This window comes from Elephas maximus, chromosome 26 (assembly GCF_024166365.1).
Source record: "Elephas maximus indicus isolate mEleMax1 chromosome 26, mEleMax1 primary haplotype, whole genome shotgun sequence".
NCBI classification, from domain to species: domain Eukaryota; kingdom Metazoa; phylum Chordata; class Mammalia; order Proboscidea; family Elephantidae; genus Elephas; species Elephas maximus.
Genome location: NC_064844.1, coordinates 42,248,627 through 42,262,721, shown reverse-complemented (window position 1 = coordinate 42,262,721; position 14,095 = coordinate 42,248,627). Strand labels below are relative to the sequence as shown.

Here is a 14,095-nt window from a genome sequence, read left to right as displayed (position 1 = left end):
ATAATGAGAAACGATCATTAATTTCAGGCACAAACACAACTCAGAAACCACAAATGAAAAACAGTAAGTTAACACTTACTGAATCGTCTTCTATGATAGCTGCAGAGTCAAAGAAGTCTGGCCTCAGTTCAGCTCGCTCTCGCCGATTTCTTGAAGGGGGCTGAAGAGAGAAGTTAATTAATGAAGACAATGACAGTATCATAAATACAAAGAAGTGTTAAGGACCAATTTTGAAAGGAAAGAAAAGAATTTGTCTTTTATATAAGGAACATAATTAAAATTTTAACAGCGCTTTTGGTTTTTATCATTTAGATAAAAGAAACATTGAAAATATACTGAATAAATTAAACATGTAAATGCATATAAATAGTATCTGGACCTAGAGACATATTTTTCACTTTAAGTCATGGAACAGCTATAAAAATGATCAAACACAAGGTGGCAATCCTCAGGGAATTCAGATGGGTGAAAAGCTGCCGGTAGGGGAAAAGGGGGAAGGTGAAGAAGGGAGGTTATGGACTGGAATCACAAGATATGATCTCATTTACATTTCTTACAAAATCTTTTCCTGATGGAAAATTTAAAGCATACAAAGCAGAAAAAGTATGATGAGCTCCCATTACCCAGCTTACTGTCAATAATTATTGTCAAACAACTAGGCAGTCTTGCTTCATTGAGCCACCTCAGTGTTTCATCTTTTCCATGTCATTTCACTTATACCTACTTAAATATGTATTTTAACTTTACAAACATAACCACCATGCCATTACTATTCCTGACAAAATAATTTCTTAATATCATCTATTGTTAGTTGCTGTTGAGCTGGCTCCAGGGCATGACGACCTCCTGTGTAACAGAACAAAACGCTGCCTGGTCCTGGGCACTCTTCCTGATTGTTTCTATGTTTGAGTCCACTGTTGTCTCAATCCATCTCATTGGAGGTTTCCCTCATTTTCATTGGCCCTCTACTTTGGCAACCATATTTTTTTCTAGTGGGTGGTCTTTACTGATGACATGTCCAAAGTAATTGAGTTGAAGCAAGTCAAAGTCTCGCCATTCTTGCTTCTAAGGAATATTCTATTTGTATTCTAAGATTGACTCGTTTGTTCTTTTGGCAGTCCACAGTATATTCAATACGCTGCCAACACTGCAATTCAAACACATCAGTTCTTCTGTCTTCCTTTTTCATTATCCAACTTTCACATGCATATGAGGCAACTGAAAAGACCATGGCTTGGGTCAGGCTTTGGTCATCAAACTGACATCTTCACTTTTAAAACTTGAAAGAGGTCTTTGGCAGATCTGCCCAATGCAATGTGTCATTTCATTTCTTGACTGCCTGCCACCTGGTCCATATTTAAAATTCCGTATTTCACGCATGATTTTTTACACTGAACAGAGTAAGGTCCATATAGTGCATTTGGTTATTATGTTACAGCACAGTAGATATTGTCAGACTCCAACTGCCAGTACAAGAGGCCAAATGCACATGCTAAAAGACAGATTTGGTGTGAGAGCCTTCTTAAGAAGGTAATAAGAAGGAACCAGTTTCCATTATTGCCAGAATTCAAAATATGACTGTTTTAAAAGCAGGCTTGAAAAACCCAAACACAACCAGATGCCCACAAGATCCACATTGGCCCTACCCACTGTTGGTCAGTGTTGCCTCCTCCCCTCACCTTTACTCCACAGAGTTTTGAGAACATAAGAATGATCTTGCACACAGTGCCCTCCCATATTATTTATTGTATTATTGAGAGTATACACAGCAAAACATTCACCAATTCAACGGTTTCTACATGTATAATTTAGTGACATTGATTACATTCTTCAGGTTGTGCAACCATTCTCACCCTCCTTTTCTGAGTTGTTCCTCTTCCATTAATATAAACTCACTGCCCCTAAGGTTCCTGTCGAATCTTTCGAGTTGCTGTAGTCACTTTGATCCCAAGTAGATCTTAAAAGCATAACACTCAAGGCAGACGTTTTTCACTAGTTAAGCTAAACTACTGTTTGGTCTTAAGACTTCAGGGGATATTTTTGTTTTAAGGTTTAATGATTGTATCAGGGCAATTGTTTCAGGGGCTCATCCAGCCTCCATGGCTCCAGAAAGTCTGGAGCCAATGAGAATCTAAATTTCTGTTCTGCATTTTCTACTTTTTAATCAGGATTCTTCTACAGAATCTTTGATCAAAATGTTCAGTAATGGTAGCCAGACACCATCCAGTTTTTCTGGTCTCATGGCAAAAGAGGCAGTTCATGGAGGCAGTTAGCCACACATTTCATATCTTCCTATTCCTGACTCTCCATCTTCCTCTGTTGCTCGTGGTGAGTAAAGACCAATTGTTGCATCTTGAATGGCTGCTTGCAAGCTTTTAAGACTCCAGGCACTAAGCAATGAACTAGGAAGTAGAACAGAAGCCCTCTCATATTTTAACAAAAGAAAAATATTGAAAATTTCCTTACCAGATCAATAACCATGGTGTCTTCAAATTCTTCATTCATATCTTCTAACTGACTCCGGGATGACATCATCACATCTTCAAAGATGGGCTCAGCATCATCCTCCATTAGACCTCGACTGATAAGGGAAAGTCAAAGTTAGAAAGCTGCTCAAATCTGTCCAATTTGGAGTCCTGGCTTCTGGCTCTTTCTCAGATCAGATCTTCTAACCAACAAAAGTATACTTCAAACTGTGATAGACTACATAAATTATGATACTGAACTCCAAGATAATTACTGATGACTCCTTTGATTCAAAATTTCATTTCATAATAGGGAAATGTAATAAATGCAATAGTAACAATAGTATTTACTTAGCTATGTGTCACTACTATTATCCCAGTTTCACAAATGAGGAACCTGAGAGACACAGGTTTTATAGTTTGCCCAGCTTTTGCCCACAGCTGGCAAGTGGCAGTACCAGGATTTAAATGCTGAAAACCTCACGAGCCTATGTCCTCCATTCCCATCCTGTGCTGCACAGTATATCATGAGATACAGTTTTAACTCTAAGATCAAACATCAGACACCCAGGTCATTCTACAAAATAAGCAGCATCACATGTAGCTTACACTACACGCGCAACACTTACACGGCATGCCTCACTCCTGTCCTCACTTTCATGTAGTTCATTCCTGTTCTGTCCTTCCGACTTAAGTCTTCTAACTTCGGCTGGCCTAACCAGGAGATCTGCATCTGAGGACTAAGAGAGGGTTCTATTATATTTATTCTGTGGAGGCATATGATGAAGCTCACTAATCAGCCCATGTTGATGAGCTGGCTCTCCTTATCTGCATGTAGGGGAAGCGGCTGGATCTATTCCAGGGCCAAAGATGAGTTCTTTTCCAAAGTGTGGGTCAAAAGTTGTAAAATGGACAAGGTGAGAATGTGACCCATCTTTATGAAACTGCTGCTACTGCCAGGTAAAAGGGTACCTGCCTGGCTGCGGGTGGGCTGGTGGAAGAATTTCCATATAAGAACATGTATTCACTACAGCATTCTAAACACTGCTGTAAAAAAAGATGATCCAAAACTGTTAACGATGGCAATTATCTGCTCCTTCCTCATTATTATTAAGGTTTATTTTTCTAAAGATATACCTAGGTAGACATCTGCAGCTGTTTGGAAGATGAGATTCTGTACCTCCCAGTCCTGGTGGGGAGACATTTTAAACAAGCAAGAAATTTAAGATCAGATCTGGTCTGGTAGACTATCCATGGTCAGGGAAATTGTACTTTGTCTCAGGCTGGCTTCGGTTGACAGTAAGTGACTAGTAATTAGGTGCTGTTTCAGGGAGTTGGAGATGCAGCAGTGAAATAAGAATCCCTGGTCTCAGTGATTTTATACCCTGGTGGTGAGGCAATGGTAGGGAGGAAGGACAAAAAACACAAAATAATTGTAGTTTTTGATACATGCTATTAAAAATATCAATCCTGGAACCCTAAGTACCAAATGAAGGAATAAAGAACTCAAGCATCAAACAGAATAAGAAACTGACAGAGAACAGAACGAGGAGAGCTAAGGAGCGGTGGTCCCATACCAGCTAATGTGGCCAGATTTGCCATCTTGGGCTACAACCACCAAAGAACTTAAGACAGGGAGTAAGAGAAGGCAACTTCATGGAGCTCCCAGCAGGAGACAGAGCACCCAGTAACCACGGATGTGTACTTTCCCACCCCTCACACTTCTTCCCTGAATGAGGCCTCCATTGCTTTCTGACGGGCCACAGTCACTTGGCCTCCAATGGCTGGTGTACCTATATTTTTATTTATTTTCTTTTTTATTATTTATTTTTGTTTGATTCTTGGTTCCTCTTCTATCCCTTTTTTCTCTTCTCCTGCCCACCTAGCCCTGTGTGCCACCCACACAGCTTCTCAACAGGCTAAGCAACCAGCACATGGCCTTGCATGGTCTGCCCTGCCGCCTCCCTCCCCCAGCCAAATCTTACTGTACTGCCATTGTATTTACTTTTTAAAAAATTGTACTTCATTTTTTGCCTTTTTTTTTTTACTTTCTTTTATGCTTTTCTCTCCTTTCACCCACCCATTTAGCTCTGTACATCATGTCCTCTCTTTTCTCTCCTGCCTATCTATGCAGAGTGCCATGCCCCTGAGCAGTACCAACTACCCCCCAATGCTGCCCTGCTGTACCATAGTTGAGTGACTGGCCCTGCTCACCTGGACAAGATGATAAGAATCATGCCCAAAAGGGAGCAAGCAACAAAACACACCCCGTCCGCCTGGCCAGACATAATCAAATAAAACAAAAAATTGGGATGAAACAATCAAATCTACAATAAATAAATCAAGAAAATAATTCCTGAATGTCCTGGAGACAGGAGACAATATCAAAACATATTTAAAAAAAAAAAAGAGGAGAGGATGGCTCCAGAGAGCGAGCAAACTAAAACACTAGGTGACCTTCTGCTAGAAGAAAAGGCACATAACTACCTAATTGGGAATTCATAACGGTAATATTCAGGGTTCTCCAACAGATGAAAGAAAATGCAGACAAAAATAAGGAAAACAAAGACAAAATCATAGAAAAGACAGGAAAACAATGGAAGAAACCAAGAGGATAATACAGGAACAAAATGTGAAAATAAAGAACTAGAAATCCAAAAATTAACAAGATTCCAGAAAGGAGCAGGGCCAGAGAAGGTTTAGGAGCAAATCTGAAACAATGGAAGATAGGACCAGTGAAACTGAAGGCAAATTCTTGGACATCACTATGAGGAAAAATCAGAGAAAAGAACAAAGAAAAATGAAGAAACCCTGAGAAGGATGTGAGATACAATCAAAAGCAAAAATCTATATGTGATGGGAGTTCCAGAACACGGGAGAAAACAAAAAACACAGAGAGGATCACTGAGGATTTGCTGACAGAAATCTCCCCTAATATCATGAAAGTTGAAAAGCAGACTATACAAGAAGCTCAACAAACCCTATACAGGACAGACCCCCCCAAAAAAATACCAAAACATATCAAAATCACACTCGCTAAAACCTAGACAAAGAAAGAATCCTGAGAGCAGCTCAAGAAAAACGAAAAGTCACATAAAAAGGGGAAACAATAAGACTAAGCTCTGATTACTCGGCAGAAACCATGCAGCAAGAAGGCAATGGGATGACATATATAAAACCTCGAAAGAAAAAAACTGCCAACCAAGGATAATATATCCTGCCAAACTCTTGTTAAAATATGATGGCAAAATTAGGACATTTCCAGATAAAGAGAAATTAAGGGAATATATAAAAACTTCACCCAACTTACAAGAATTGTTAAAGGGATTCCTTCGATTTGACAACCAACATCAGACAACAACCTGAATCTAGCAGATAAGACAGCATCAGCCAGACACCAGCCTAGATAATGAACTCTCAAGGATAAAACGAAACAAATAATTTACAACAGGGAAATAGAGACGCCTACCTGTAAACGAAAACAATGTCAGAATAAAAGAGGGAATAAATGGTGTAGGTACAGAACTTGCAAATGGGAGAGGAAATCACAGCATAATCAAGTAATAAAAGACTGGTTTAAACTAAGGGTAAATTTTAAGGTACCACAAAGAAAGTTAACAAACCTACTCATCAAAATGAAGTAGAAAAAAAGCCTCAGTAAACACTAAATCTACAAAAATGAAGTAAATGGGGGAAAAAACCCCAAAAGGATTTCATGACAGGAGAATAAGAGGAACAAAGAAAATGTCAGCACCATAAAAAGAAAAAAAAAAAAAAGCACTGCAAAATGACAGCAATAAACTCATACCTATTAATAATCACACTGCATGTAAATGGCCTAAATGTACCCATAAAAAGAGTGACGAAATGGACTAAAAAAAAAAATCCATCAATATGCTGTCTACAAGAGACATACCTCAGAAACAAAGATATAAATTTATTAAAAATCAAATGATAGAAAGAATCTATTGAGCAAACAGCTACCAAAAAAGAGTAGGTGTGGCAATACTAATCTCAGATAAAATACACTTTAAAACAAAATCCATTGCAAAAGACAAGGGAGGATGTTATATAATGATTAAAGGGACAATCCACCATGAAGACATAACCATAATATCTATTTATTTTGAAGCCCTGTGTTGAGTGTGTAAACTCTAAAAGCCCTGAAAAGAGAAAATGATAGTTCCACAATAATAGTACGAAACTTCAACACACCACTATCAGTAAAGGACAGAACATCTAGAACGAAACTCAACAAAGACACAGAAGATCTTGACATAGACATATTGGAACACTCCACCCAACAGCAGCAAAGTACACATTCTATGTGTACTTTCTGGAATGTTTTTCAGATTAGATCACATCTTAGGCCACAAAGCAACCCTCAACAAAATCCAAAATGCTGAGATAATACGAAGTATCTTCTCTAATCATAATGCTGTAAAAGTAGAAATTAATAACAGGAAGACCAAGGAAAAAAAATCCAATACATGGAAACTGAGCCTGCTTAAAAGCCACTGGGTAATAGAAGAAATCAGAAAAAAGCACTGGGTAATAGAAGAATCAAAAGTCCTAGAATCAAACAAGAATGAAAACACATCATACCAAAACCTTTGGGGCACAGCAAAGGCAGTGCCCAGAGGTCAGTTTATAGCAATAGATGCACACAGTTAAAACAAAACATTAGCTACACAACTTGAACAAATAGAGAACAGCAAAAACAAAACAAAACAAAAACCCACAGCCACCAGAAGAAAGGAATAGAAAACCAAACTGCTGACCTTTTGGTAAGCAGCCAAACTCTTAACCACTGCGCCACCACGGTTTCTAAATGTAATAGAGAATAGCAGAACAATAGAAAGAACAAAACTAAACGTTGGTTCCTTGAAAGGAGCAACAAAATCGACAAACTGTTGGCCAAATTGACAAAAACAAACAAAAAAACAGGAGAGGATGCAAATGACCCAAATAAAAGAAATGGGGGACATTACAACAGACCCAACTGAAATAAAAAGGATCGTAACAGAGTACTATGAAAAAGTATACTCCAACAAATTTGGAAACCTAGAGGAAATGGACAAATTTCTAGAAACACACTACCTACCCAAACCAACACAAACTGAAGTTGAAAATCTGAACAGTCCCATAACAAGAGAAGACACTGAAAAGTAACAATGAAAAAACTGCCAACAACAACAACAAAAGACCTGGTCCAGATAGCTTCACTGGAGAATTCTACCAAACATTCAGAGAAGAGCTTACAGCCTATTACTGAAACTGCTTCAGGACATAGAAATGGAAGGGATACTTCTGAATTCATTCTATAAAGCCAGCATAACCCTGATGCCAAAACCAGGCAAAGACAGCACAAAAAAAGAAAATTACAGACCAACATCTCTCATGAATATAGATGCAAAAATTCTCAACAAAATTCTAGCCAATATAATTCAGCCTCATATCAAAAAAATAATATGCCATAACCACCTGGGATTCATACCAGGTATGTAAGGATCATTCAACATTAGAAAATCAATCAACATAATCCACCACATAGATAAAAGACTCACATAATCATTTCAAGCGATGCAGAAGTCACTCGACAAAGTCCAACACCCATTCCCGATAAAAACTCTCAATAAAATGGGTATAGAAGGGAAATTCTTTAACATAATAAAGGGCATCTATACAAAACCAACAGCCCACATCATTCTTAGCAGAGAGAGGCTGAAATATTCTTCTTGAGGACAAGACAAGCATGCCATTTATCACCACTCCTGTTTAACACTGTGCTGGAAGTGTCAGCTAGAACAATAAGGCAAGAAAAAGAAAGGGAATCCAAATTGGTAAGGAAGAAGTAAAACTGTCCCTATTTGTGAATGATACAATACTACACATAGAAAACCCAAAAGACTCCACAAGAAAACTACTGGAACTGATATAAAGATTCAGCAGAGTAGCGGGGTACATGATAAACATAAAAAAATCTGTTGGATTCCTATACACCAATAAAGACAACTATGAAAAGGTAATCAGGAAAACAATACCATTTATAATAGTCCCTAAAAAAAATAAAATACTTAGGAATAAATCTAAGCAGAGATGTAAAAGACTTACACAAAAAACCTAAAAACACAACTGCAAGAAACGAAAAAAGACGTACATAAATGGAAAAACATACCATTCTCATGGATGTTGTTATGTGCCATCAAGTCAGTTCCAACTCAGAGAGACCCTATGTACCACAGAACGAAACACTGCCCAGTCCTGCGCCATCCTCACGATTGTTGTGTTTGAGCCCCTTGTTGCAGCCATTGTGTCAATCCATCTTGTTGAGGGTCTCCCTCTTTTCTGCTGACCCTGTACTTTACCAAGCATGATGTCCCTCTCCAGGGACTGATCCTTCCTGACAACATGTCCAAAGTATGCAAGATGAAGTCACACCATCTTTGCTTCTAAGGACCATTCTGGTTGTACTTCTTCCAAGACAGATTTGTTCATTCTTTTGGCAGACCATGGTATATTCAACGTTCTTTGCCAACACCACAATTCAAAGGCGCCAATTCTTCTTCATCTTCCTTATTCATTGTCCAGCTTTCGCATGCGTATGATGTGATTGAAAATACCATGCCTTCGGTAAGGCGCACCTTAAGTCTTCAAGGTGACATCTTTGCTCTTCAACACTTTAAAGACGTCCTTTGCAGCAGATTTGCCCAATGCAATGCATCTTTTAATTTCCTGACTGCCGCTTCCATGGGTGTTGATTGTGGATCCAAATAAAGTGAAATCCTTGACAGCTTCAATCTTTTCTCTGCTTATCATGATACTGCTTATTGGCCCAGTTGTGAGGACTTCTGTTTTGTTTATGTTGAGGTGCAATCCATACTGAGGGCTGTGGTCTTTATCTTCAACAGTAAGTGCTTTAAGTCCTCTTTGCTTTTAGCAGGCAAGGTTGTGTCTTCTGCATAATACAGGTTGTTAACGAGTCTTCCTCCAATCCTGATGCCCTGTTCTTCTTCATATAGTCCAGCTTCTTGGATTATTTGCTCAGCAAACAGACTGAATAGGTATGGTGAAATGATACAACCCTAATGCACACCTCTCCTGACTTTAAACCACTATCCCCTAATTCTGTCTGAACAACTGCCTCTTGATCTATGTACAGGTTCCTCATGAGCACAATTAAGTTTTCTGGAATTCCCATTCTTTGCAATGTTACTTATAATTTGTTATGATCCACACAGTTGAATGTCTTTGCATAGTTAATAAAACACAGGTAAACATTCTTCTGGTATTCTCTGCTTTCAGCCAGGATCCATCTGAGGTCAGCAATGATATCCCTGGTTCCACGTCCTCTTCTGGATCCAGCCTGAACTTCTGGCAGTTCCCTGTCGATATACTGCTGCAGCCGTTTTTGAATGATCTTCAGAAAAATTTTGCTTGCGTGTGATATTAATGATATTGTTCAATAATCTCTGCATTCGGTTGGATCATCTTTCTTGGGAATAGGCATAAATATGGATCCCTTGGTTAGCCAGGTAGCCGTCTTCCAAATTTCTTGGCATAGTCGAGTGAGCACTTCCAGCGCTGTATCCATTTGCTGAAACATCGCAATTGATATTCTGTCAGTTGCTGGAGCTTTATTTTTGTCAATGTCTTCAGTGCAGCTTGGACTTCTTCCTTCAGTACCATCGGTTCCTGATCATATGCTACCTCTTGAAATGGTTGAATATTGACTAATTCTTTTTGGTATAATGGCTCTGTGTATTCCTTCCATCTTCTTTTGATGCTTCCTGTGTTGTTTAATATTCTCATGGCTAGGAAGACTTAATATTGTGAAAATGTCAATGCTACCCAAAGCAATCTACAAATACAATGCAATCCTGATCCAAATACCAACAGCATTCTTTAAAGAGATGGAAAAACTAATCATTAACTTTATATGCAAACAGAAGAGGTCCTGGATGAGAAAAGTACTGTTGAAGAAGAAGCATAAAGTAGAAGGATTTGTACTACCTGACCTCAGAACCTATCATATAGGCATGGTTGTGAAAACAGCCTGTTACTGGTACAATGACAGATACATTGACCCATGGAACAGAACTGAGAACCTATATGTAAATCCATCCACCTATGGTCACATGATCTTCAACAAAGGCCCAAAGTCCACTAAATGGGGAAAAGACAGTCTTTTTAATAAATGGTGCTGTCAAAAGTAGAGGTCCATCTGCAAAAACGGGGGAACAATCCATATCTCACACCATACACAAAAACTAAATCAAAATGGATCAAAGACCTAAATATAAAACACAAAACAATAAAGATCACATAAGAAAAATAGGGTCAGCACTAGAGGCCCTAACACACAGCATAAACACGATACAAACCATAACTTAACAATATACAACACCAGAAGATAAGCTAGATAACTGAAATCTTCTAAAAATTAAACACTTATGCTCATCAAAAGACTTCACCAAAAGAGTAAAAAGACAATCTACAGACTGTTAAAAAAAATTTTGGCTATGACAAATCCCACAAAGTTCTAATCTCTAAAATCTAAGGAAAATCTAACACCTCTACAACAAAAAGACCATTCAATTAAAAAATGGGCAAAGGATATAAACACACACTTCACCAAAGAAGACATTCAAGGAGCTAACAGATACCTGTGGAAATGCTTGTGATCACTAGCCATTAGAGAAATGAAAATCAAAACCACAATGAGGTACCGCCTCACCCCAACATTACTGGCAGGAATCAGAAAACAACAAATGTTGGAGAGGCCACAGGAAGACTGGAGCTCTTATGCACTGCTGGTGGGAATGTAAAATGGTACCACTGGCAAACGATACAGCGCTTCCTTAAAAAGCTAGAAGTGGAAATACCATATGATCCAGTAATCCCACTCCTAAGAATATATTCTAGAGAAATAAGAGCTGTCACAGAAATAGACGTATGTACACCCATGTTCACTGCAGCATTTTTCATAGTAACAAAAAGATGGAAACAACCTAGGTGCCCATCAACAGAGGAATGGATACACTATGGTACATACAATGGAATACTAAGCAATGATAAAGAAAAATGATCAATCTGTGAAACATCTCAGAACGTGTATGAATCTGGAAGGCATTATGCTGAGTGAAATAAGTCAGTCACAAAAGGACACATGTTATGAGATCATTACTATGAAAACTCCTGGAAAGGCTTACACACAAAAAGAAACAACCTTTGATGATTTTGAGGGAGGGAAGGGGTGGAGACAGAAAAACACTAAATAGACAAGTGGTAACTTTGGTGAAGGGTCAGATAGTACACAACACTGAGGAAGCCAGCACAACTTGTCCAAGATAAGGTCACTGAAGTTCCACAGACACGTCCAAACTCCCTGAGGGACCAAATTACTGGGCTGGGGGCTGTGGGGACCATGGTCTCGGGGAACTTCTAGCTCAACTGGCGTAATAGTTTATAAAAACGTTCTACATTCTATTTTGGTAAGTAGCATCTGGGCTCTTAAAAGATTGTGAGTGGCCACCTAAGGTACCCCACTGGTCTCACCCTATCTGAAAAGAGGGAGAATGAAGAAAACCAAAGATAGAAGGGAAATATTAGTTCAAAGGACTAATGGACCGTAAGTACCACAGCCTCCACCACACCGAGTCTGGCACAACTAGATGGTGCCCGGCTACCACCACAGACTGCTCTGACAGGGATCATAACAGCGATCGAAAAAAATGTAGAACAAAATTCTAAGTCACGAAAAAAACAGAGACCAGACTTACAGGTCTGAGAGAGACTGGAGAAACTCCTGAGATTCACCCTTCAGCCAAAGATTAGACAGGCCCATAAAGCAAAATGAGACAAAATGGGCACACCAGCCCAGGGGCAAGGGCGATAAGGCAGGAGGGGACAAGAAAGCTGGTAATGGGGAACCCAAGGTTGAGAAGGAGAGAGTGTTGACATGTGGCAGGGTTGGCAACCAGTGTCACAAAACAATACCTGTATTAATTTTTTAATGAGAAATTAGTTTGCTTTGTAAACCTTCATCTAAAGTACAAAAAAAAAATATGCAAAATAAAATTAAACATATATATATATACACACATATATATATACACACACACAGATATATATGTAAAGTTTCTAGGGAGATAATACCTGAATTGAAACATAAACGATGAGACAGTCATGCAGTGATTTGAGAAAAAGCTTGATATGTTTAAGAGTCAAGAGTGTAGAAAGCCAGTGTGGCTGAAGGATTGTATATTAGAGAGTAGAAGTCAAAGAAAGATGGGGTCAGGTCATGTAGTCCCTTGCAGGCTAAGGTAGAAGAGTTTTATTTTACGCGTTATCAGATGCCATTGAAGAATTTTAAGGAGAGGTACGACAAACTGATTCTGGCATGTGAAGAATGGAGAGTAGAGGAAGCAAGAATGAAAGCAGAAAGAGCAGTGAAGGCGCTACTGCACACAGGTGAGGAATGATGGTGGCTCAGACTGATGATATGGTAGTATACATAGTGAAAAGTGGGTGGACTTAGGATACATTTTGGGGATACAGTATAGCGAACTAATGGATCAGGACTAGAGAAACAGTATGAGGCAGAGAAGACTCTAAGATGACTCCTAAAGTTTTTGAGCAATTTGACAGATGGTGGTGCCAATTGTGTAGAGATGATAATGATAGATCAGAGGGGGGAAAATCAATAATTCTGTGTTAATTAGGTTGTTTGGGATTTAGACTGTATAAGGCAACTGTGCTTAGAAGTCAGTCTTCCCGGTGGCAGGTTTGTCAATAGCCAGGTGAGTCCCTTACATAAGTTGGAGACCACCCTCTACCTCCTGTAGTAAACCCTAACCTCAAGAGCCCAGCTACAGGAAGGGAAGTCAAGAAGCGGGGAACAGGAGGATCACATGTGTTCTTAGTATGTTACCTCTGACCTCTAGGCTAGTTGTGCTCTGACTCCTTAATATGGGTCTCTGCTCTTTCCTACCTGCCTTTGGAAAAAAGCCAGTAAGTTACCTAGAGAGATCCCTGTCTCCAAGAGAAGCTGGCTGTGGCTAGCTGTTAAGTGCTTAAGCCACGTCCCAAATCCTTGCCATACACGGAGTCCCTCTCATACCTGTTTTAGGTTGCTGCCCCACTCATAGGTGTTCCCAGCTGGATAGCCAAGCCCCCTCGGGGACTGAAATGATGCTGTGCTGGAGGCTCAGAACAAGGAAGGATAGGACATCTTTCTTCAGTTCTTATGAGATGATTTGGAGTCAGCTGTATAATGGGCCAAATCTTAGACTGAAGTCTACATTTGTTCGCACACGAGCATTTGCAGAAACATGCCTCTTGGGAATTTTATCCAATGTGAAGCTTGATGATTTTTAGGAGATGAAATCTGTCATGTGAGGTCCTCTCTAAGCAGCTGTCTTTTATACACAGGAAGGGGGTAACAAGCAGTGGATTGATATATCACGTGGGGCTGCCACCTTGATTAAAACTATAGCAGAGGAAAGCAGCCAGACCGCAGCCAGAAGGGACTGACATGTGGTAAGATAGGGAAGGCAAGGGAGGCTGCTCAAAATAGGAAGAACCCAACCTGTAGGAAGAGGGGTAGTGGTACTGGTGAGGTCACCCAT

General features: G+C 39.4%; 1 protein-coding gene across 5 annotated transcripts in view; it reads right to left on the bottom strand.

The window, feature by feature from the left end:
- STAG1 (stromal antigen 1) overlaps window positions 1-14,095 on the bottom strand; it is a 520,715-nt gene that overhangs the window by 2,045 nt on the left and 504,575 nt on the right. For all 5 annotated transcript variants that reach the window (XM_049870475.1, XM_049870474.1, XM_049870476.1 and 2 more), the window contains 3 exons: window positions 3,095-3,205; window positions 2,467-2,581; window positions 80-160 (listed from right to left, as the gene is read on the bottom strand). In XM_049870475.1, coding sequence (XP_049726432.1) covers window positions 80-160; window positions 2,467-2,581; window positions 3,095-3,205 — 307 coding nt within the window. The remainder of the gene's footprint in view (window positions 1-79; window positions 161-2,466; window positions 2,582-3,094; window positions 3,206-14,095) is intronic.